This window comes from Leucopleurus acutus (assembly GCF_964270905.1).
Source record: "Leucopleurus acutus genome assembly, chromosome: 1".
In the NCBI taxonomy this organism is placed as follows: Eukaryota; Metazoa; Chordata; class Mammalia; order Artiodactyla; family Delphinidae; genus Leucopleurus; species Leucopleurus acutus.
In genome coordinates, this window is record NC_139142.1 from 123,330,767 (window position 1) to 123,355,192 (window position 24,426).

Sequence of the window (24,426 nt, forward strand, 5' to 3'; positions counted from 1 at the left end):
TAAGGAACAGAGAAATATTCCACGATGAATTTTTTAAATTAAATTATAATCAATGTGTGTGTGTGTGTGTGCGCGCGCGCGCGTGCGCGCGCATGTGCGTGTAGATAAAAACATTTGTATACATACAGAGAAAAGGTTGGAAAGATACCATGCAATTGTTACCAATGCTCACATCTTAGAAGAGAGATCGGGAAAAAGTACATGGACGTAAAACTTATATACTTCTACATTATTTGGACTTTTAACAATGAGAATGTAACACTCTTATAATTTTAAAAATGTCAATACATATGCTTGAAATTGGAGAATAAAGGATAGTTTCACAAGCCAACCTGAATGCTGTTGATAGATGAAGAGAGATCCCATACTTTGAGCTCACCAGCTACTGACACTACCAAGAGAGAATCTTCTGTAAAAACAACAAAGGTCATATATAAGCTGACCACTGTTATAACTGGTTACTCTAAAGATCATTTCATAGTCATTTAAGGATTATGCAGGGCATGTAGGTAGAAAATACTCAGCTGTTTTTTTAATTAAAAAAGTAAACATTTTAGATCACATTCTAAATTTGTTTTGCAATTTCAAAGTGACTCCCATGTAAAAGGAGAGCACCACTAAAAGCAGAACCACATTGCAAACCATCACGCTGGCAATACTAATTACACCTTCCTATTTCAGAAATAAGTAAGGAGCCAGCCTTCCCTCATTACAGGAACTGAATTCTCTTCATTACTACATCCAGAAGATACAGCAGGGCAAATCCAAGAGTCCTGTTAATCCACAACAAACACCTGCTTGTCACTCTTAAAATGTATCAAAGCAGAACTGGGTCATGGAAACACAGTGTCTCCTCTTTCCACTTCCTCATGACCTCTTGCTGACTTTCCAGTGATTTGAACCACTGGGATGGATGTTCTCAGTTTTTCTTGATCTGGCTTAGAGAGCTATCCCTACCAGTAGGTAAACATAAAGAAGCATTCTGAACTCTTGCCCAGTAATTTAACAAATAATTCAAAGGTGATATGTTTATACGCTATCTCTAGTGTTAGATAATACCTAACTCTTACCTTGAATTCTCATGGAGTGAACAATGCACATGCAGTTGATCCAATCCGGAGACTGAGATGATATGAAAGTGTGAATAATAACCAAACTTTTGGCATCAATTATAAGAACATCTTGATATTCTCCACAACACAGAAGCCAGCCTTCTCCTATCATCCGGAATGAGCAGTGGTAATACTATGCAAATTGAATTCAAAGGAAAAGTTTAATTATCACTAGCAATTAACATAATTTTGGCTGCGGTGAAGACTTCTCTGGATTTTAATTTTATCATCTATTCACCTAAGGTATTAGGCTAAATAACAACTAAAATTTCTTTTAGTTCAATTATTCTACACTTCTGAAGTGTTAATTTTGCCGTTTATCTGACTTGCATTTGGTCATTTTTCTGGAGAAGGGGACTCTTTTGGGAAGAATTAATCTTATTCCAAATCATAGAAAGCTCACAATTATATTAATTCTGAAATGCTATGTAGAACTGAACAACAAAAACCAGGTTTCTTACCCTAGCAACACTGCTGCATCTTAAGAAGAAATAAAAATGTTTGAAAAGCATTTGAGGAATTTTTGTGCCAAATAAATTTTGAGAATGGCTTTTATTAAAGTTTGAGTAATATAATCTACCCTTGACAAGCTCTCTCGCTATTCAGGTTTTGATCCCAGAAAGGAGTTCATGAATGTTTCAATGCAAGTCATCAATGCTAAAAGCAATGCATACAATATAAAGAACACTGTCAGTACCATGGAATCATGCGACTACCTTACGTATGCTTGGAGTCCACATACCAAAAGCCAAAATCTCTTTTAAATATTGGGAAGTTATTATAAAGATTAAAGCTGTGCCTCTTGCTCTGTTTTCATAAATAAGAAATTCAGAACCTATCCATCCAAAAAAGGTTTAAACTGGAAGCAGAAAAAAAAAAACTTTTTTGCTTTATAAAACTGTATGTCAATAAAATGGAGTCATTTCACATGTGTGTTTTGTGAGTGTAACTAAGGAAAAATAAGGAAATTGTTTTTCAAATTTGTCTATGTTAGAAAGATACAGAAATAAGAGAAAGAATAAGAAAAAAATTGGTTGAATAGTTACTTTGGGGAAAGAAAAATGCCAAAAATAACAGATGATAACTGACAGTATTCTATTCTAATGATAAAAAAAAATTCAAGAAAATAATCCCTCTAAAGACATGTCTTTAAATGTGTGCTTAGCAAATGCTCTGAAGGAGCTGTAGCATCTGGAGATGTTCTCAAGGAAGTGAACATACTTACACAGATTGCAGTGTGCCTGTAAGGAAGTGTGGCCTTCTCCACGCACTGTCCATTGGTGACATTCCAAACACACATCTCCCTAGCAGAGATAACTTTGTATTATTCTCTGTCATTTCCACTCAATTGGCTGGAATAATTTTTGTGCCACCAAGTTTTTCTTTAGTGCTGCACCTAAAGGCAGCTTGATCGTTTATGTGGCTTTTTGTTACAGATTACTGGGCAAGAAAATGTTGTGGTCATTAGCAGGGATGACATGCTGTATCTATGTCTTTTTGTTTTGGTAATTACACCCTGCCACCAGCCCACAAACCTTACTTGAGTGCCAGCCTGACCTACAACAAATTGTGGGGATGCAGCTATCACAGCCTGGGAGAGTGACAGTACAACAATCTTTCTATGGAAACTGCATCTTCTTGAAAATGATTTATTTTATTGAACTTAAACTACATATTCTGAAAAGCATAATACATCAAGTGTTGCATCTTCTGGAGCTCAGGTATCATTTTTATAAAAATAAACAGTGCCACCAAGAGGCCACATTTGGTCTATCATTGATACGCTTTATTTCTTTGCTTCTCCTGAAATCCTGAAACCATCCTTGCCACTAAATTGTCAGAAAATTCTCATTGTTTAGAAAACTCTGATTTGGTTACATATATGTTACAAAGATACGGATACAGTTATGAAATACAGTTACAAATACATCCAGTATAGGGCAGTTTAAATCTGTATGATTTCAATTCACAAAAACCAGAATGGCTGTTTCAGAGTTTTTTGGTAATATTCTTCAGTTTTGACAGTTTCAACACATAAGCAAAATTTTCCAAGGAAGAAAAATGAAAGCTTTATTGGCTTTAAGGGAGAGCTGCTATTAAGAAGCAAAAGACATGGACCAATAACGGTAAATGCTATATGCATTTGGTGTTTGCAGGCTTTGGGGGTTTTATTAGCCAAACACTGGAAATCAATCTTTAAATCAATGGTTCTCAACCTAGGCTGATTCTGCCCCCACAAAGGACATCTGACAATGCTTAGAGACATTTTTAGTTGTCACAGCTAGGAACACAATACTGGCATCTAGTGGGGAAAGGCCAGGGATGCTGCTAAACATCCTACAACACACAGGATAGTCCCTCACAGCAAAGAATTCTTCCATGGTCCACAATTTCATTAGTGCTGAGGTTGAAAAACCATGTCCTAGATACAGAACTAAATATTCATAGTGATTTTATTTCTCTCTGTTTATATCCAACTGTATGCCAGAAAGGATTTGAGGTAATCTGAAAAGACATGCAACTCAATAAAACGGGGAAAGTGTGTGTGTGTGTGTGTGTGTGTGTGTGTGTGTGTTAAAAATAAGACTGGGGAAGAAGGTAGAAATTGAAATAATATATCTCAAAGGATATGTGTGTGTGTGTGTATATATATATACATGTAAAGAAATGGAACTTTAAGCAGCCATCAATATAAAATTTTAGCTCTACAAAAAATTTGAGTTTATCAGTGTGGTTCTCAGCTCTAGCTATGCATCAGGAATCACCTGTGAATATATAAAAATTTCTCCTCAGGGATTCTAATTTCATGGCTCTGTGTTGTGGTCCTGGCATGTGGGGTTTTGCAAAGCTCCTGGTCAGTTAACCTGTTTCTAGATAACTCTATCTCTAAACCAGTGGTTCTAAAACTCTGGCTCTACGTTAGACTTATCAGGGAGGTTTTTAAAAATACTGATGTCTGGGACCCAACCCAGACATCAAGCCAGACTAATTAAATCACAGTTTCTAAGGTTGGAGCCTGGGCATCAATAAAAGCTCTCCCAGTGATACTAATGTTTCTAAACTCTCTTGGATTCTAATGCCTTCCCTGTTTGTTTGCTTATCATCTTATTTTCTACCTTAAATTGGAAAAAAATACAAAAATATCACATAGTAAAAATTGACTCCTTGCCAATCAATTCTATTAAAGAAAGAAAAGCAAATTTGTTGTATATCAAAAGTAGCATTGGCATTTTAGCTGGAACTGCTCAGTTATGTATCTAATAGGAAGACATGAAAATTAACTGTTAAAATGAATATTCTTCTTTTTCTTTTCAAATACTGTTCCCCAACTTTGTACATAGATTAAATCACCTTCAATTATAAAAAATTAATTTAACAATTTCCAAATTTTTTTTAATTTTTAAATTTCAATGAAAATAAAACCACACAGGAAAAAATCCATAACATATAATATTAGAATATTATTATATTCCCCCTAAAAACTCCTTGAGAAAGAGCCTTTCTTTCTTATTCAACTGTACATCCCCACTTGAGCGCTTCAATAAAAATTCGTTCAACGGATACATAAATCAGTCACTACTCTTTCATCCACTTTCTATCTCTCAAAAATACACTGTTTTGGGCTTCCCTGGTGGCGCAATGGTTGAGAGTCCGCCTGCCGATGCAGGGGGCACGGCTTCGTGCCCTGGTCTGGGGGGATTCCGCATGCCGCGGAGTGGCTGGGCCCGTGGGCCATGGCCGCTGGGCCTGTGCGTCCGGAGCCTGTGCTCCGCGACAGGAGAGGCCACAATAGTGGGAGGCCCGCGTACCGCAAAAAAAAAAAAAAAAAAAGTACACTGTTTTCTCTTGGCCCTATTCTTATTCTCAGATTTGTTATCGTTTTGCTCAAATTTTAATGAAGCATCTAGAGGGAAAGGAGATACATATGAATGCTTGGTTTGCCCTCTTGAATTACAAGTCCATGACATTCTTCAAACTCACTTTTGTCTTCAGTTACACTTTTGGGTTTTCTTTGGCATTCTCAAGCTCCCATCTTCTTACGCACATTTCTTAAATGTTGGTTTTCCTTAGTATCTTAGGCTTTCTTACATTCTCAAATTTCACACTCTCTCTTGATGAGTCATCTACTCCCATGACTGCAGGCACCAACTATATGATGTTGGAAGCCCAGACCTATTCACTGGACTCTAGATTTCCACATACAACTAGTAATTAGATGTTTCCACCTGGATGACTTGCAGGACTTCACACTCCTCGTACTTAAAATGAGGCATAACACCTTCCCTCCTTTGTTCTCATTCTCAGTGAATGGTATCATCACCAATGAGTTTCCCAAGTCATTCTTGAACTCACACATTCTCTCACTGCCCCAAACGTGGGGTACCCACTATTTCAAATATTTTCCTCTAAACCAGCAGCATAGCACTCTCCAGGAACATGTTAGAAATGCAAGTTCTTGAACCTCAGCCCAGACCTACTAAACCTGTATCACCGGGAATGGGGCCGAGAAATCTGTATTTAAACAAGCTCTGAAAATGGTCCTGATGCAGGCTTAGGTTTGATGAACACTATCCTAGAAGACTCTAAGGCTGGGTGCCTGCCTGCCTATCTCTCTAGTATCATCTCTTACTGGTAGTTGGAAATTTTATTAATAGTAATAACTCTCTTTATCAATGTCAAGCCTTTTTTGCCTTAAGGTTTTATTAACTATATATATTTATTAATATAATGCTAAAATGGCTATATTAACATTAATTTCATTAGTATTTGCCCAATAAATCTCTTTCCATCCATTTGCTTTTAACTTTTATATATCCTTATGCTGTTTTTGTTTTTTAAATTGTCTGACGATCTTTGTGATTTAACTGATGGGCTTAGTCCCTTTACTCAATTGAGATTACTGGTTTATTCAGGTTTATATCAATTACCTTATTTTGTGCTATTTGTCTCATTTATTATTGTCCCCTTTAGATTAAACAACATTCTTTTTCTTTTTTTAAATTGGAAGTTATATATTCTGTTTCTTTCATTTTTATTTCTTTTGTCTGTTCTCTTAGCAGCTACCCTGGAAATGTCAGCATGTATATCTAGCTTAAAGTCTAAGGTTAATCACCATCTTTACCCACCTCTAGAACACCAGAACATGTGGAGTCTGATCACTATGCTTATGATATGCAGTTGTTGATTAGGATTTTGTGTATGTGAGGGGGAGGTGGATGGGAGGTACATATAAACCATATTGTAATATAACCTGTGCTTATTTAAATTTTCTAAAACTTTGCTGGGTTTTGTTCAATATTCCTTTTTCCATCACATCTTCCTTCTGAAATCATTATTCTTACTGAAAAACATAACTTAGAATTTCTTTACTTATAGAGGGTCTGTTGGCAGTGAACATTCTCAGTATTTGTCTTAAATATTACTGTTTTGCCCTAATTTTTTGAAGATGTTTTTGCTAGAGATATAACTCTAAGTTGATAGATATTTTCTCTCAACTTTTAAAAGATATTTCACTGCTATCTAGTTCTCATTTTACTGTTAAGAAGTCAGCTCTCAGTTTAATTAACTTTCCTTTAAAAGTAATCTGCTTTTTCTCATTGCCTACTTTCAGGCTCTTCTCTTTTTCTTCGGCATTCCATCATTTCAACATCAAGTTCCAGGTGTTTATTTCCTTTCATCTATCCTGAAATTCACTGGGATTCCTGAATATTAGGATTTTTGCCTATAGATGAAGTAATACTAAGTGAAAAAAATGAAAAACTAAGTCAGGAAGCAAGTCATGATCAGCATGAATCTGACAACGTTGGAAGCAGAAATGCTAAGCCAACGGTCACTTCCTGGGACTTTTAAAAGCTAAAAAAAAAAAAAAAATTGTTACTTAGGAAGTAATAGGTCGAGCCTAGTAATTTTAACAACTTTCAGCAGATTGAATTAGGATTTGCTAAGTATGCAGTAGCTAAAGTGTAGGTACTGCCTAAGGAGAATCTCATAGATGCAAGGTGTCAGACCCCAAAGAAATAGACTTCTAGAAAATTCAAATCATCTTGGAAAAGGAAGACCAACCAGACTCCTTGGCTCTTTAACAATCATATTTACAGGACTTATACAGCTGAATTCATCTATCATCAAGAATATGTCCATTAACTCCTAGTTTCTTTTTTGGAGCTAGACCACTGTGGACAAAAACCCCAAGGTGGAACTCAGTTATACTTTTCAGATCTGTTTCTCACTCAGCTATTAATTTTATCAACTGTGCCAGTAGTCTCAGAAAAACTAACCATCCCCCAAATTCTCTAGATTGGGAATAAATATCTCAGCCTATGTAGCAGGCTTCGAGGCAGCCCTAGTGTATGAAAGCTAAGCAGTTGTTTAAAAAGAATGTACTAGGACATTTCAGTTTAGCTTCATCCAAAGTTCAATCTCTCTAAGTATAACAATTATGGCTTTGCTATAAGCTATGAGAATAGGTATCTCTTTGATGTCTGTATCACTAGCCATTTTGTTAAACTATTCCATTTTTAAAAGTTGGACACTTGATTCCTCATTCTTCTTTTGGGTCTCAGAATTCTAAGCCATATAATTTCTCCTTGGGTTAAAAACAAAAAAAGGAGGAGATTCTCTTGTTTCAACCAGCAACCCAATCCCTCATTTACAAACACGTGCTGAATGGATTCCGCATTCTTGAGTATACTTTGGCAAACATCTCATCAGCAGAGCAGTTCACAGTAGCTCTTCCATCAGTGGGGCTTTTTCCTACAGCTAAGTCCTGTTTCATTGGAACAAACCTCCTTCCATGAAACTACACCCAGATCACTATGTTCCTTCTCCTTCTCACTCCCACATCCCATTTACAAGTGAGTCCTCTCCTCTGTTTTAAAATGATATCAGACAAGTGTACAACATAAAGATCGTAACTGCTGAATTGTTTCACGAAACTATGAAGGCTTGCATGGATTTGCTTAATAGCTCAAAGTGAGTTACTACATGAAAAAAGACAAACGCCCAGACTTTTCCATTTTCAGTTCTATAATAGGTGGCATTTGCCAACATCCTTTACACAATGAGGCAGCCACAAGGCCTGATACACGTTGGGATGTTTAAAGATTGGGAGTCATAGTACTGATTACTTTCCTTGGGACTGTCACACAAGTTATTCAACCATTCAAGACCTAACTTTTCCTATATGTAAAAGGAATATGTTAATCACTAAAGTTTCCTTCAGCCCTAGAATTCTGTATCCCATCAGAGTTTTTAAAAAGGGAGAAGGAACAGAAACAGGTGCACAGTTCCACATATCTTACCTACCCATTTTCAGCAGCACTAACTATGAAGGGCTGTTTAGAGAAGTCTCTCGCTCTCGCCAAACACGTCACTGAAGCTGAATGACCAAAAAGAAGTTCTTTGGCCGAAATCTGAAAATGATGAGGGTAAGTTTTTAAATAGCTGTAAACTTTTTAGTAGAAGAATATAACATGACATTATATAATTATTCATAATTCTAATTAGGAATGCTGCTATATTATGTTTTTGCTGTACATAAGTTTCAGGAAAACTGATATATGGCATATCAAAATCCCTAGGATAATAAACTTCTAGGTAAAGGAACTGTGTTATACACATTTTTTTTGTTTTTGGTTTTGCATCTGTCATGAAACCTAGATGATTGCTGGACCTGTTTTACAACATCTAGGTTTTGAATACAAATAAATCAGTGTTGACATTTATTACGCACAAAATGTGCCTCAAACAATAGTAGCATATTTATGTGCAGATTTCAGAATTCAGAAATGAGTTTACAAAATAATGCAGAGAAAATATTACCCTTTTTGTAACCATTATAACGCCTTATTTGAATTCCTGCCTCAGAAATAGTAAAAATTAACTTATCCACATTAGAAATAAAATTTTAACTAAGCCAACTTAGTTAAAATGCCATTGCAAAATGCCAACTTTTTCTCCTATGTGTGAATTTTAAAAATGACACCGAGGACTAATTCTTCCATTATCTCATGTGTGAAAGGAATCTGTTCCTCATAATCCAACCATAACAATAAGAACAAATTATTTCATAACATAATTGTTCTCTGCCTTCCTCTTATTTCTATATTAATCAGAATTATTTCTTTAAAAGATCTGTTATCAGAATAAATTTCTAGTGCTACATAGAGCATTTTGCAGTTGGTTCTAATCACTTACAATCCAAGTTCTCTACCTTCCTCCTGGGAAATACAGGTTCCATCTCAGAAAACAACATATTATCTTTCCCTATCATCACACTTGGGAAAGCGTAATTCTATGAATTTAACCCTTGTCCTATATATTACAGGCCAAGTTAAGCAATGAATCAGGGCAAATCAAAGATACTCCTCCTCCAGAGAAAATCCACTATGGACAAAATGTCAGAAGAGAACACCATTGCCTTTCATATGAAGTCTTCATTCTGCTACTAAATCTTCACATGTAGTTGAATGAGCTGTGACAATTCACTATAACCTCCTCATTTTATCACACATTCTGCTGTGAAGAATAACAAAAACCTCTACAATCACGCCTAGTCGTTGCCATGATGAAATCCAGGAAACCTTTACTTCTATTCGTGGGCTCCACCTTTATGAAGCATTGGTCCCCCTCACTCCCACCATAGCACAAATAGAAAAGGGAAAAGAACACACAACTTGATGAGCATATACCATATTCCAGGCACTCATGCAACTATGAACAGGGTTTAATCCCCATTTCACAGTTGAGGAAATTAGGGCTTGAAGAATAGAAGTCATTTGCCCAACACTACAGAGTCGGTAAATAACAGACCTAGATTTTGACCAAGACCTTTATTCTTTTTCTCTACTCAACATTGCTGTTCTTCATTTTGTTACTGTTGTGTTTCCTTCTGAGTATAAAACAGGACGAAAAATAGAACATACCGATACTATAAGAGAATATACCTGAGAGAATGTTCAGAGTTCACCTTTTGCTATGCTCACAGGTATGATGAATGCCAGCAATCAATACCAAAAGGCCCAAGTGATGAAGTTCCTAGCATGGGACTTGGAGAAGCTCCCCATTGGCAGACCTCACAAAGTTTTGGGGAAAGCACAGGGCTTTGGGAGTCAGACCCTGAGCCTGGAAGCAGAACGCTTAACCTAGATACGTGATGAGCAGCCCAGGACAGGGAGACATTTATTCTCCAGCTCCCCTGCACCCCGCCATCCCACCACCCATGGACAGGGAAAGTCTGAGATGTGTACACAATCCCCTAATGAATGCTTGGATACTCCAAGATGTACAGACCTTAAATCAGCTTCTTTCCCTCCCTATTCCTATTCTCTAATCCTCTCTATTTCTTATACAGAAACATGATACTCTCATTCTAGCAGTCCTACCCATCACCCAAACCCCAAATCTGGAAGGTATCTTTGGCTGTTCCTGCGCCTTTAGCTCACAAGCAACTGGTTTCTGAGTTCTGTCCATACTCTCCTCTTAATATCATTCCAGGTTTCATCTCCTCTTCATTCCCATTGCCACTGATTTAGTTCATAGTCAAGAACTTTCCTGACTACATTACTGTAGAAGCCTTCTGCCCAAAGTCCCTGGTAGTATGGGACTTACCTCATCTCCTTCTCCCTTCAATGTGCCTTTAATACCAAGTGATATTCTAAATTACAAATATAATAAAATAGTATTATGTCATCTCCTCAAAATCCCTTAATATTACCACTGCTTTTAATTAGCACAAAGTGTTAGCGATTGCTAGTTAAAAAAAAAAAAAAAATCTAATCTCCTCAGCATGTGAGATTCCACGTTGAGTCTGCCCTGTCCTTTCCAGATGTGCCTGTCACCTCTAATTTGCCCTTTATGTTCCAGGTCTGCTCAACTACTTTCACCAGTTCCCTGAAGGCAAAATAGTCCCGCCTTCCACACACACACTTATCATTCTGTCTGCAGTCTCCTCCCACCTGCTTTTCCTGTTCAAGTCTGATACATCCTTTAGAATTCAGCTCAGGCATCACCCTCAGAAAGTCTTTCCCTTGAAGAGCACACTTCTCACTGATTAGGATGGCTATTAAGAAAACAGCAACAGCAGTAGAAAATAACAAGTGTTGGTGAAGATGTTGAGAAAATGGGAACCCTTGCACACTGCTAGTGGGAATACAAAATGGTGCAGCCACTGTAGAAAACAGTTTAGCAGTTCCTCAAAAATGTTAAAATAGAACTACCATATAATCCATCAGTTCTACTTCTAAGTACAGCCCAAAAAAGTGAAAGCAGGGACTCAAACATATGTTTATACACCCAGGTTCATGGCAGCATCGTTCACAATGGTCAAAAGGTTTGGAAGCAATCCAAATGTCCGCTGAGGAATGGATAAACAAAATATGGTATATAAATACAATGGAATGTTACTGAGCCTTAAAAGGGAAGGATATTCTGACTTATCCTATAACATGTATGAGGACATTGTGTTTAGTGAAATAAGCCAGTTGCAAAAGGATAAATACTGTATGATTCTACTTATATAAGATACATAGTAAGGTCAAATTCATAGAGACAGTGTGTATCCCACCACTTTACAGCTTCCTAATTACATGTCTGTCTCCTACACTAGACTCTGAGAAACCTGAAGGAGGAATCTACACCTGTGACAAAAAGCATCTGTGTACTTCGTCTAATGACTGCATAAGTGAGTGTGCTTAGGTTTGTTTTTCCACTTTATTTGGTGATGAGTGAGCGTTTAAGACCACAGACCGTGATTATTCTCTTACCTAAACCCTTTTGGAGAGGGGAAGAAGCTTTCCACACTTAGTACAAGGAAGAAAGAAAGAGCTCCCAGTTCATTTTACACCCCACCTCCCTGCAGTGTCCTTCTCCCCTTCCTACTGTCTTCCCCTGCTATGCCCATCGGCCCCAAGCTGCCCTACAGCCACTCAATCAACCACGTGGTCATAACCTCTCTTAAAATCTCTCTTGTCTTCAAGGCCTCTGTTCTTCTTCCTCTGGCTGAATTATTCGTTTATCTATATATTTTAAAACAAAAATCAAATTAAACTACTAAGCATTAAAATATCAGTGATGGAACACCCACTTGACTATCTTACAGATACCAAGAGGATTTGTTGAGAACTCAAAAATGCCCTGATTTTTGAAAAGCCTAGAATCTTCCCTGCTAATAGTTGACCCATTGTCATGTAGGGGCAAGATTCAAAGTAAAAATAAGAGAAGGTGTTCATTCTTTCTGGTCCTATGATTAGCCCTAGAAAATCTTAAGGAAAACTCTTATGTGGAAAATCTCACACCCATACTCATCAATATCTTACTTGTGTTACTAACTTTTTCACAATGTCCTCACAGTAAACTTCCAAAACATAAAACTAATCCAATCTCCTTCTTAAGTCTTCTCAATGATTCTTCTTGTTCCTTACACTCCTGCCAATCTGATTCCCATTCCCACCTCATATTTCTAACTGTGATTTCTCAATATCAGCAACTATTAGAATTTGGGGTGGAATAATTTTTTTGCTGTGAGGGGCTGTCATGTGCACTACGGAATGTTTACAGCATCCCAGACCTCTGCCCACTAGATGCCAATAGCATCACCCTTCCCATTGCTCTAACCCCAAGCAGAAGACTTGCTCCTAAGAAAAGCATGAAATAACTATTCCCACTGAAGATGAAGTACAGACTGACCCCCACAAAGAGCACCCTGTATTATAACATAACTGCACCGGCAGTTACTAGCCTATGTCCTTCCTCTACGACACTGCGACCAGTTGGGCAGCCAGTACCAGGTCTTCTCATTCACGTTTGAACTCAGGTTCCCACCGTACTGCCTAACTTATAAAATGCACACAATAAATGCATGTTGAATAAATACCAGGAACATACGTAAAAAGATATAGATGCTAGGATTCCAAATTTCTTAAGCTTATAGCAACCTACATATTACAAGACAACTACTTCGGCCAGGAAACACTACACTCCAACATTAAAAAAAAGTAGCAAGATAGTTTAAGCCATTTAGGATCTTAAGTTTAGACTGTAAGAGATAATAAAGGCAAGGGCCAATTTCAAAGCTCAGCTGTTGCAATAATACCCAGTCCTTCTTTTAGGAATGTTCATAAACATTGAGCTGAGCTGGTCTGCTTGCAGTTTTTGGCAGTCCTGTAGTGTAACTGCTCAGTGATGACAGATGTTAATTAATTACACTATAAAACAGAATTACAATTAATTGTTAATTTAGGTTTTAAAGTGACAAACTTTAAAGGCTAAAAATAGTCTTTGATCTTTAAAAGGCTTCCTAATGAGGGCAGTATACTTTAAGTACATCATTAGTTTAAGTGTTCAAATTAGGTCTAGAGGCTCCTAGAGCTAAGCAAATATCTATTCCAATATGTTAAATGTTTATGAGTTGGGACAAGGACAATTAATTGCTAATCAATGGGCCAAATCCTAAGTGAGGTCAGGTTCTGAAATAGGAGGACGACAATAGTAAATTAGACTTAGAGCTTTTCGATGTGACCTGTAAAAATCACAGGCAAGCAGAGACTAAAAGAATGGCAAGAAGGGGCTTTCCTGGTGGCGCAGTGGTTGGGAGTCCACCTGCCGATGCAGGGGACACGGGCTCGTGCCCTGGTCTGGGAAGATCGCACATGCTGCGGAGAGGCTGGGCCCGTGAGCCCTGGCCGCTGAGCCTGCGCTTTCGGAGCCTGTGCTCCGCAACGGGAGAGGCCACAACCGTGAGAGGCCCGCGTACCGCAAAAAAAAAAAAAAAAAAAAAAGAATGGCAAGAAGGCCAAACTGGCAGAAACACCCAGATAATTAAAATATTACTCATTTAGTTAATAGTGGTTTTCAAGGGTGCCCTTTGTTTAGATTAATGAGCCATAATTTTTAGAATTATACTTACATGTGCGTAGTTCAGTTACTTAAACATATAATTCAGGATAAAAAATAGTAAAACTCAGCATAGCTTAAAGGATGATAACACTTAACTGGTAGCTAAGATTGGTGCTATTCATACTATAATTTTCACATATGATCTTGATCCATCATATAATACTTCATTTTTCCAAATTCAAAAGTAAAACCCATTTATTACTTTGGTAAGTACCTTTTTAACAACCATGCAAAACTTCCACTGTCATTGCAGGTATAAAAAGCACGCTGTGTTTATTTTATGAGCTCTATCTGCTTCAATGGTAATAGTTTTCACTAACCTTTAGTTCAGATGAGAGATTCCAGAGGCAGAGTTGACCCTCTTGACTTCCTGTCACAATCATTTGCTGGTCATCAGTGATCATGATGGCAGTGATGCTGTGAGGAGGCGCCTTCCTTCCCCAGAGTGCCACCGCCTGTAGGGAGGACCTCATGGTAAAGGAATCCTGGACACACAGAGATGGGAAGACGTGTACACAGTTATCATTTGTAAATTTTGAAAATTGATCATCTCATAAATGTTTATGATGACACAAACTTGAACAATGTGTTCTCCGAGAGCTGTGGAGAAAGGTGTGTCCCCGTCAAATAGAGAAGAATGTAGTCAGACATTGAAATTACCATGCCCATTGTTAATTAGTCAAAGAAGAATGATTTTTTTCCAATTCTTGATGATTGATGCTAACCAAGAGAAGGACAGGAATAGTCTACCCACCCCACACCCAGCTCTGACTATGGGTGACCTTACCCACACCAAAGTCCAGCTAGGCCTTTCAAGAAGAATAGAGTTATCTACACACTATAATTTGAAGACAACTTTGCAGACTCTCTTTCCCCAGAAATGTCACCTCATCTAAGTAACAAATATCTGAACTTTGCTATTAAAAAGTAAATATTTTTGTAAGTGTATTAAAATCCTTAATAGTCATAAGATTCCTGACACATCCAAATAAGAAAACAAAAAGCACAAAGGTCAAACCACAAGAAATCAGATCTCAACCAGAGTTCATCCTGAACAGTCCAGATTGCTAAATGTAGTAAAAACAGATCTGGTATTCAGAGACCTAGATATAGGGCTGCTTTACTACTTATTACCTTTATTTCCATATTATAACAGTTGTATGCAGTAAAATAAGGATACCATCACCTACATTGCCTACATCTCAGTATTCTTATGGGGAATAAATCCAGCAATGCAAATAAAGGCATGTAGGTGTAATTATACGTACTATGCTATCATTATACTACTCATAAACTATAATCTAGAATTTCAGGCAAGAAATGGCTTTGGGGATCATTAATCTGATCCCCCTCACTTACAAGAAAACTAACAATGAGAAATAGATAACTCTTGGGATCAGTTCTAATTCTGAGATTCTGAGAGACTAAGTGAGTACAGTGAGAATAAGTAACAGATTAAAAGGTTGCACATCTCAGAAGTCACGTTTTTCAGACTTTCTCTCTCTCTCTTTTTTTTTTCGGCAGAAAAATTTTAAAATTAGCCCCAGAAACTTGGTGCTTTGCTATCAACAGGAGAGAGAGAGTAAATCCATGTTTTCTGAGACCCTGTACAATTCCCCAGAAATGTCTAATCAAAAATAAACCTCAGGGGCTTCCCTCGTGGCGCAGTGGTTAAGAACCCGCCTGCCAATGCAGGGGACATGGGTTCTAGCCCTGGTCTGGGAAGATCCCACATGCCCCAGAGCAACTAAGCCCGTGCGCCACAACTACTGAAGCCCGCGCACCTAGAGCCCATGCTCCGCAACGAGAGAAGCCACTGCAATGAGAAGCACGCAGGCCGCAACTAGAGAAAGCCCACGAGCAGCAACAAAGACCCAACACAGCCAAAAATAAAATGGATAAATTAAACTAAATAAACCTCAAAGGAAAAAACAGTCTATCGTAGAATCTTTAAGCTAGAGGAAAAGTCTGTGATGTGGAGAAGAAAGTCATGCCCTTGACAGAAGTATACTGTCCCATTTCAAATAATTATATGTCTAGACAAGTTGTAAAATCTTTGGAAAGGGATTATAAACCTCTAACACAGCCCTCAATTTATATTATATTCCAAATTTGAGTGCCTGAATGATATTTTGGAATGTCTAAAACAAAACTATGGATAGATGTTTACAGGCCCTTAAATGATTTCTAAATCTGGCTTAATTGAAAACAATTTAAAATAAACAGTTCCATTGGAGGGAAAAAAATGGACATTAAAAAAGAAACATTTCCACAGACAGGGATAAAACTACAGACTATATTATAAAGGTCAAATAAATTTCCCTCATTTGGATCTAGTCACAGTACCAAGTCACAGCACTAAGTACAACATTTTAGATTCTGATATCGTATTTTGTTACTTATATAAGGAATATGATCAATATTTATTATATAGTCAATATAGCTATCAAAATAATTATATAAACACACACATATACACACATACAAACTTTACTCTTAAGTGACTTTCAGATAATTTCTACACAAGTTTTTGACTGCAGCCTACCAAAATACCACAATGAATTCTTAGAATGAGATAAATGGCCTTCAAGAAGCTCACAGACTGCAGGTAGAATACCTATGTAAATGAATTACTCAATTATGTAGCTGTATATATATATCCCCAATTTTTCCGAAGTGGCTTTATTACTGTGTAACATCACAGTACAATGCTCTGGACATGTATAAGTGCTATGCAGATAAGAGTGAGGTGTGACCTATAAGGGATAGCTGGTGTTCCATCAGCTTTCCCATCCTTTTGATTTTTGTCCCTTTCTTCAAAAATAGTCTCTCAGAACCCCTTTCATATACATATTTATTATTTTGTTATTTTTGAATAGTATAATGAAAAGTAATTTTAAGAAAAATCATTATTTTAGATCTAGTAATTATTAACGTAGGTATTATAAAGCTGGTTTTGATACAATTTAATTATATATAAAGACAAATTCAATTTATACCTAAGAATGAAAGACATAATAGTAAATTTAGATGTGTTATTTTAATGTTATACATTTAAATATAGATTGAAATTTAGGTACATATCAAAAAAGACCAAAATTGCATTCGTGACATAATGCTTGGATTTCCTACCTTTTATGGTTAACAAAGTCAAATGTTCATTTTTATAATTTCCACATTTTGTTTTTCTGAATAAGAGAGAAGGTTTCAGACTGTTATTTGCAAATGGTATTTAGTCATTCAAAATACATGAAGTTTGTAGATATTTTTCCTTTCCAGAAAAAGCCATATTCAATAAGATCATTATGATTCCCACCCCCCCCCTCCTTTTTTTTTTTTTTTTTTGGTACGCGGGCCTCTCACTGTTGCGGCCTCTCCCGTTGCAGAGCACAGGCTCCGGACGCGCAGGCTCAGCGGCCATGGCTCACGGGCATAGCCGCTCCGCGGCATGTGGGATCTTCCCGGACCTGGGACACGAACCCATGTCCCCTGCATCGGCAGGCGGACTCTCAACCACTGAGCCACCAGGGAAGCCCTAGAATGAGGCAGTAAACTCTTATAGTGCTGATGAGGAATTGAAGGAAAGGTGATGTGATTTTCCTAGAAGAACTAGAGAGTCTTCTTGTTCTGTTAGAACTAATGTTCTGGGGAAAGTAACTCCTCCATTTCCCTTTTTTGTGTTCCACTCAGGTGGATAGAAATACAAAGTTTCTGATTCTAGGTTGATCATTAGGTTCTATCCAGCATACCACCATCTCCATTAATTTAATTCAAAATATATTTTACTGTGAAAAGAGGCAAGAAAATATAATAGAAGGAGTCATAAAAATCTTGGTCTTTTTCCTCCATTAATAGCTAGCAAATATTCCTTGATCCTCAGTTTTCTCAACTACAAAATGGGAAAAATAATTACCTTGCAGAACTGATGTGAAAAGAGGTGAGTCTCTACAGAAAATGCTTATCATAATTCTTTGTTCATAATTGTCATTCAGTAAATGTTTATTGAATGAATGAATGAGGAAATGAATCACTGTAATTTTACACTGTGGGCAGACAATGTGACTATCACTTTCTAGCAATGCCTTTCTCAGTGTGAGATTTCCTTCCATTCTTTTAGAATACTGTCACTACAGTTTCTTTTCTCAAAACTCCTGTGAACTTATACTAGAACATTTGGCCATAAAAATGTACATGCTGGCTTCCCTGGTGGTGCAGTGGTTAAGAATCTGCCTGCCAATGCAGGAGACACGGGTTCTAGCCCTGGTCTGGGAAGATCGCACATGCCGTGGAGCAACTAAGGCCGTGCACCACAACTACTGTAGCCCGCGTGCCCTAGAGCCCGTGAGCCACAACTACTGAGCCCACGTGCCACAACTACTGAAGCCCGCGCACCTAGAGCCTGTGCTCTGCAACAAGAGAAGCCACCGCAATGAGAAGCCTGTGCACCACAGTAAAGAGTAGTCCCTGCTCGCCGCAACTAGAGAAATCCCACTCAACAAAGACCCAACACAGCCAAAAATTAATCAATTAATTAATTAATTGATTATTTTTTTTTAAATGTACATGCTATTATTACTTCTAAAATCTATGATGATCTTTTAATCAACAACTTCAGGTAATATTAGGGTCCTTAGATTTAGCGAATAAAAATACAAGATGTCTAGTTAAATTTGAATTTCAGGTAAACAACAAATAATATTTTTAGTGTAAGTATGTCCTAGACAAGATTTGGGACATGCTTATAATTTTAAAAATTGACTTTTTTATGGGACATGCTTATAAAAATTATTTATTGTTTATCTGAAATCCAAACTGAACTGGGTATGCTATAGGCATCTTAGGGCCACTGGCGACCCTAAGTTGCAGCCAAAAGGGAGCCTTGAAGATCACTATCATCCCCCTCCCTCCTTCTACAGACAAGAGAATGAAAGCTCAGGAAAATTGTTTACTTGGCCAAAGTAACCCAAGTAGAGAGTGGCTGAGTAAGAACTGGAACCTGGTCTCTTAAGACTCCACCTAGAACTCTCCTCCTGCACACCATGACAAAGACAACCCAGGCTTCCCCACCAGAGAGTCTTAGTGACAGGCTAAGCAAAAGTCTTTATGTCGGTATTTCTTTAAAAATAAAAAAACAAAAATAAGTAACAAAAAGCAAATAGTCAAGTAAAACAACAACAATAAAACCTCTTATCCATTCAGGCACCAGTGTGGCCTACATCATCTCTAAAAGCTGTGCTAATGCTTCCTGGTCCTTTCTCCATAATTACGAGAAAGCACTAGAGAAGACAACACGCCATTACAGCCCCCATCTTCCTTCTCACCTTCGTGTTCTTCCCTGTAACAAGTTGCTTTTATCTCTCTGACTTGTCTGATCTGAGGCTAGCAGAAAAATAAATATGAGGCAAATGGGGTTTTGTGGCTGGTGTCTACTGGACACTGGAATTGTTTACCTTGTCATAAATAGCTCTCTTCAGGGACATGCCCTGACACTGCGTCTGCCTCGCCAGCCTCAAACACAAAGACAAACGTCAAACCCCTTTACTGAGGACAATCAAAAAATACAAAGGATATACTCCTCATTTACCGTCCATGAATTCTGACAATAACCTCCTGACCAAAGTAAACATCTGTGAGGAAAGTAAAAATAGTATAGCAGTTCATAATACAAGCTTTGGAATAAAACAGATCTGGGTTTGAATCTCATATCTGCCTCTTAACAGTTATGTGGCCTCTGAATCCCATCTCTTAAGTGGAAAGGAATCCTACTTACTTTCTTCAAAACTCATACTTAGGAACTGTGAGAGACACAAATAAATTGCCTCATGATTCCCTCCTTCAAAGAAGATAACTTGGTCATCTTGAGCCCAGAGGAAGTTTCGTTACCCCGTTTTAAGTTTAGGTTAAAAAAGCTTGGGGTTTTAACATGCATCAAATTGTACTCTTGAAATGAGTGTAGCTTATTGTATGTAAACTATTCCTTAATGAAGCTGAAAAAAACAAATAGATTGGAAATTAGAATAAAGCAGTTTGTTGGATGTCAGCTAGCTAGTCAGTGGCAATAAATTGGGAGAGGACAAAGCGGGGCTTTATGAAGCAACAAGGAATAGATGTAAGCTGAAGAGAAACATACCTGGGTATCAGGGTAGGCCAGCATGAGAGCTACTTTAAAACCGCGAAATGAAGCAAGAAGCTTCAGGCATCCATGGGACCTAAGGGTTTGTGCTCATCTGGTCTCAGCAGAAGCCCTATCCCCCAAAACCTGTTTGTTTGCAGATGCTCCCAAAGCAAAAGGTCTTATTTAATCAACAGATTGTAATCAGATCATTCCTTAGAAAAGGTAAAAAATTGTTTCTATAAAGTCATAAGCTGCCCAAGGCATATCTGAATAACATATAAAAATCCACCTGGTTTACCCAGTGGAGCGTGACAATTTCAGAATTAACCCCTAACCAACATCAAAGCCAAGCTCCTCCAAAAATGTTATTATTGAGTGATTAACTGCTACTTAAGAAATGCTAGAAAGTAATGTGTCTTAGGTAGGGAATACCGTGGTAGGCAAAGTCAGTGGTAAAATAACCCAGAGATCAAGGGATGAATTAGACAGATATGCAAAATAATCTCTGAACTCCACACACGCGTGATCTGGAACAAGTATAAAACCAAACAGCCAAGAAATCACATCCCTGTCACTACACGGATGAGGTTTCCATCACAGCTTGCAACTCTGCCAGTCTTGTGAGTAAAAGATTACAAAGTATTACCTTCAAATTTCACCTCCTTGTTTATTTTTTATTTTTATTTTTATTTTTTTTGCGGTACACAGGCCTCTCACTGTTGTGGCCTCTCCCGTTGCGGAGCACAGGCTCCGGACGCACAGGCTCAGCGGCCATGGCTCACGGGCCCATACGCTCCGCGGCATGTGGGATCTTCCCGGACCGGGCACGAACCCGCGTCGCCTGCATCGGCAGGCGGACCCTCAACCACTGCGCCACCAGGGAAGACCCATTTCCTTGTTTATTAATCTGTAGAGCAACAGATTTAAAAGAGCCCCATTAATGCCAAGTGTGTTCCATTTACAGACAATGTCGAACAGATGAGCATTTGGCCAGAAAAAGAAACAGGAGAAAGACAACTCATTTCTTTCTGGGTGGCTCCTTCACTTTTGAAAAATTTTTAGTTTTTATTGAAGTATAGTTGATTTACAATGTTGTGTTAGTTTCAGGTGTACAGCAAAGTGATTCAGTTATATATATATATTCTTTTTCAGACTATTTTCCCATACAGGTTATTATAAAATATTGAGTACGGTTCCCTGTGCTAGGTCCTTGTTTATCTATTTTATATATAGTAGTGTGTATACATTACTCCCAAATTCCTAATTTATCCCTCCCCCCAACCTTTCCCCTTTGGTAACCATGAATTTGTTTTCTATGTCTGTGAGTCTATTTCTGTTTTGTAAATAAGTTCATTTGTATCATTTTTTTAGATTCCACATGTAAGTGATAGCATATGATATTTGTCTTTCTCTGTCTGACTTACTTTATTTAGTATGTTCATCTCTAGGTCTATCCATGTTGCTGCAAATGGCATTATTTCATTCATTTTTATGGCTGGGTAGTATTCCATTGTGTACATGTACTACATCTTCTTTATCCATTCCTCTGTCGATGGACATATAGGTTGCTTCCATGTCCTGGCTATTGTAAATAGTGCTGCAATGAACTTTGGGGTGCATGCATCTTTTCGAATTATGGTTTTCTCTGGAAATAGAGCTCCTTCACTTTTATTTATATTTAGTCAATGAACAACTTCATGGAACTCAAATCCTCTTGTCTAAAACCTTAGTTTTAGGCTTTAAGAAGTGGATTTTTTTCTTTTTAATTATGCTACATTTAACTCTGAATATTTACAGTCCAAGTCATTTTTTTTTCTTAACCCAGAGATATTTAACATGAACAAAAAGTCTCACTGTTCTAGTAGTCCACTCTTAAATAAATTCAATGAATAGTTAATGAGAACCAAATGTATTCAGGGTAGTGGGCTGAGCTGCAGAGAACACAAAGAACAGAAAAACACAATCCCTGACCTCAAAGTACATACGACAAAGTAATTTTATGATTAATTTTAACTAAGTATTCCCACTATTAGGCAATTGTTTTGACGTGTATGAACTCTGTAAACGTATTTCCAGTCTTGAGTCATATTTTTCTTTGCCATATCTAAATACAATCTGTAAAACAATTTGCCTATTTCTTTAAATTAACTCATTTTATTTTTATTTTAAGTATTCAATTAAGAATAAGTTGTTATATAACTATTTCTTTAGAATTATCTTAATGATTAATAACCATATAAAATCATGGGACTTGACAGGCTGGTTAGATTTTTTTTCAAAATGTACATTAAAATAAATACTTGTCTATTAACATAAATGTTTGTTGTGTACTACCTAAAATCACACTGGGAAACATGTCTCTAATCCAGTCCCACAGTCAAATCTTTTCCTCTACCCCCTCATAAACCTCCCTGCAACCCAGGCAACTCCTTACACCCCAATACTCTTAGTTGATGACCCTTCCTTCCAATTAACCAAGAAAAACAAGCCACTTACACAAGAACTTCCTCTCATCACTTCAACATATCATATCTTTTCCTTATTTTTAGCTTATTTTTCTAAGATATTCATACTAATCTCCTATGATAACATTTTTATCATTACCCCAAATTTCATCTTCTGTCACCTCAGTTACTCCTTTTATTGACCTTTATTTCTTGTGTTTCAACTGGTCTCCCTTTTCTTTGGCTCCTTTACCTTTACTTACATGCATTTTGTTTAAAAATGTTTATTATCTATTTTGTGCTAGAGACTATGCAAGATTCTAAGAATGTAGATAAGAATCTCCGAACCTCAAGGAGCTCGTGGGTTTCTAAGGAGACAGGCACATCCTGAGTCACCGCCTTGTAAGGTAAATGCAAGAATGTTTGGGGAGAAAACACAACTGGAGCTTGAAATCAAAGATAGAAAGGATTTCCCCATGGAAGTTAATACCTAAACTCAAATCCCAAATATTATACACTTATCAATATTATATATGTGCTGGTTTTGTGACCCAAGAAAGTCCCTAGTTACTTTAAACTTTGTTTTCCTTATCCATAAAATGGTAATAATATTTACCTAACCTGGCTGTAATAAGACTAAGGAGATAGTATGTACCCAGTGGTGAAGCCCTAGAGTTAGTCAGCTTGGATTCCAATGTCAACGCTATTACTGTATGTTCCCGGGTGCGTTACTTTACAACTGTGTATTGGATTCCCATCAATAAAATGTAGATAAATAATAATATCTATCTAATAGATAGATATCTAATATCTAATAGGGTAGATGTGAAAGTTAAGTGGTCTAATCCATGGAAATCATTAGATGGTAAACATTCAATAAATGTTAGCCACTGTTATCAGAAAGCATTTTTAATCTCAAAATTTGTGTATAAATCCTGTTAAGTAAATAGTAGAACAATAAGTGTAATCCTTGTCATGTATAGTCCTTCAGTTTATCACAATTTACAATAGATCCCAGCTATTCAGTGAATTAAGCAGGGGAGACTAAAATAAAACGTCAAAGGTACCAAATTGGCAAAGAACAAAATCTACCATCTTTCCATAGGTTAGGAGTTAAACTGAACTCACCCCAAAATTCACATGTTGAAGTCCTAACTCCCAATACCTCAGAATATGACCTTATTTGGAAATAGGGTGATTGCAGGTGTAATTAATTAAGTGAAGATGAGGTCATACTGGGTTAGGGCTAATCCAGTATGACTGGCATCCTTATAAAACAGGGAAATTTGGAGAAAGATGCACACAAGGAGAGAGCCATGTGAAGTTGAAGGCAGAAATGGGGTGATATTTCTACAAGAGAAGGAATGCCAAAGATTGTCAGCAAACCACCAGAAGTTAGGAGAGAGGCATGGAACAGACTCTTCCTCACAGCCCACAGAAGGAACCAACCCTGCTGACACCTTGATTTCAGACTTCTAACCTCTGAAACCATAAGACAATACATTTCTACCATTTAAGCCACTCTGTTTGCGGTACTTTGTTATGGCAGCCCTAGCAAGCTAATATACCATCTGACAGATTTTGTTTCTTCCAAGTAAGAACATAAATCTTAATAATGCATATCTCAATTCTGGAGACAGATACTTAAACTTTACTCTGAATCACACAATTGGTCATATACCAAATTCTGTTCTCTACTTCTTTTGTGTAATAAATCTTCTTTCCATCCACATTATAGGTTCCCTGAGGAAAGAATATACTCATTTATTAACTCAACAGGTATTTATTAAATGCTCTACTAAATGAAAATGAAAAAACACAGGCTCCTGATCTCTAGGAATTCACAAGCTACAAGTCAAGG

The 24,426-nt window shown here is 37.3% G+C and overlaps 1 protein-coding gene across 1 annotated transcript in view; it reads right to left on the reverse strand.

The window, feature by feature from the left end:
- WDR72 (WD repeat domain 72) overlaps positions 1–14,479 on the reverse strand; it is a gene marked incomplete at both ends in the record, with an annotated part of 189,697 nt that extends 175,218 nt beyond the window's left edge. Inside the window, 5 exons of the mRNA XM_082852380.1 lie at positions 333–409; positions 1,071–1,245; positions 2,338–2,416; positions 8,418–8,524; positions 14,327–14,479. Coding sequence (XP_082708506.1) covers positions 333–409; positions 1,071–1,245; positions 2,338–2,416; positions 8,418–8,524; positions 14,327–14,479 — 591 coding nt within the window. The remainder of the gene's footprint in view (positions 1–332; positions 410–1,070; positions 1,246–2,337; positions 2,417–8,417; positions 8,525–14,326) is intronic.
- Between the last annotated feature and the right edge of the window lie 9,947 nt (positions 14,480–24,426).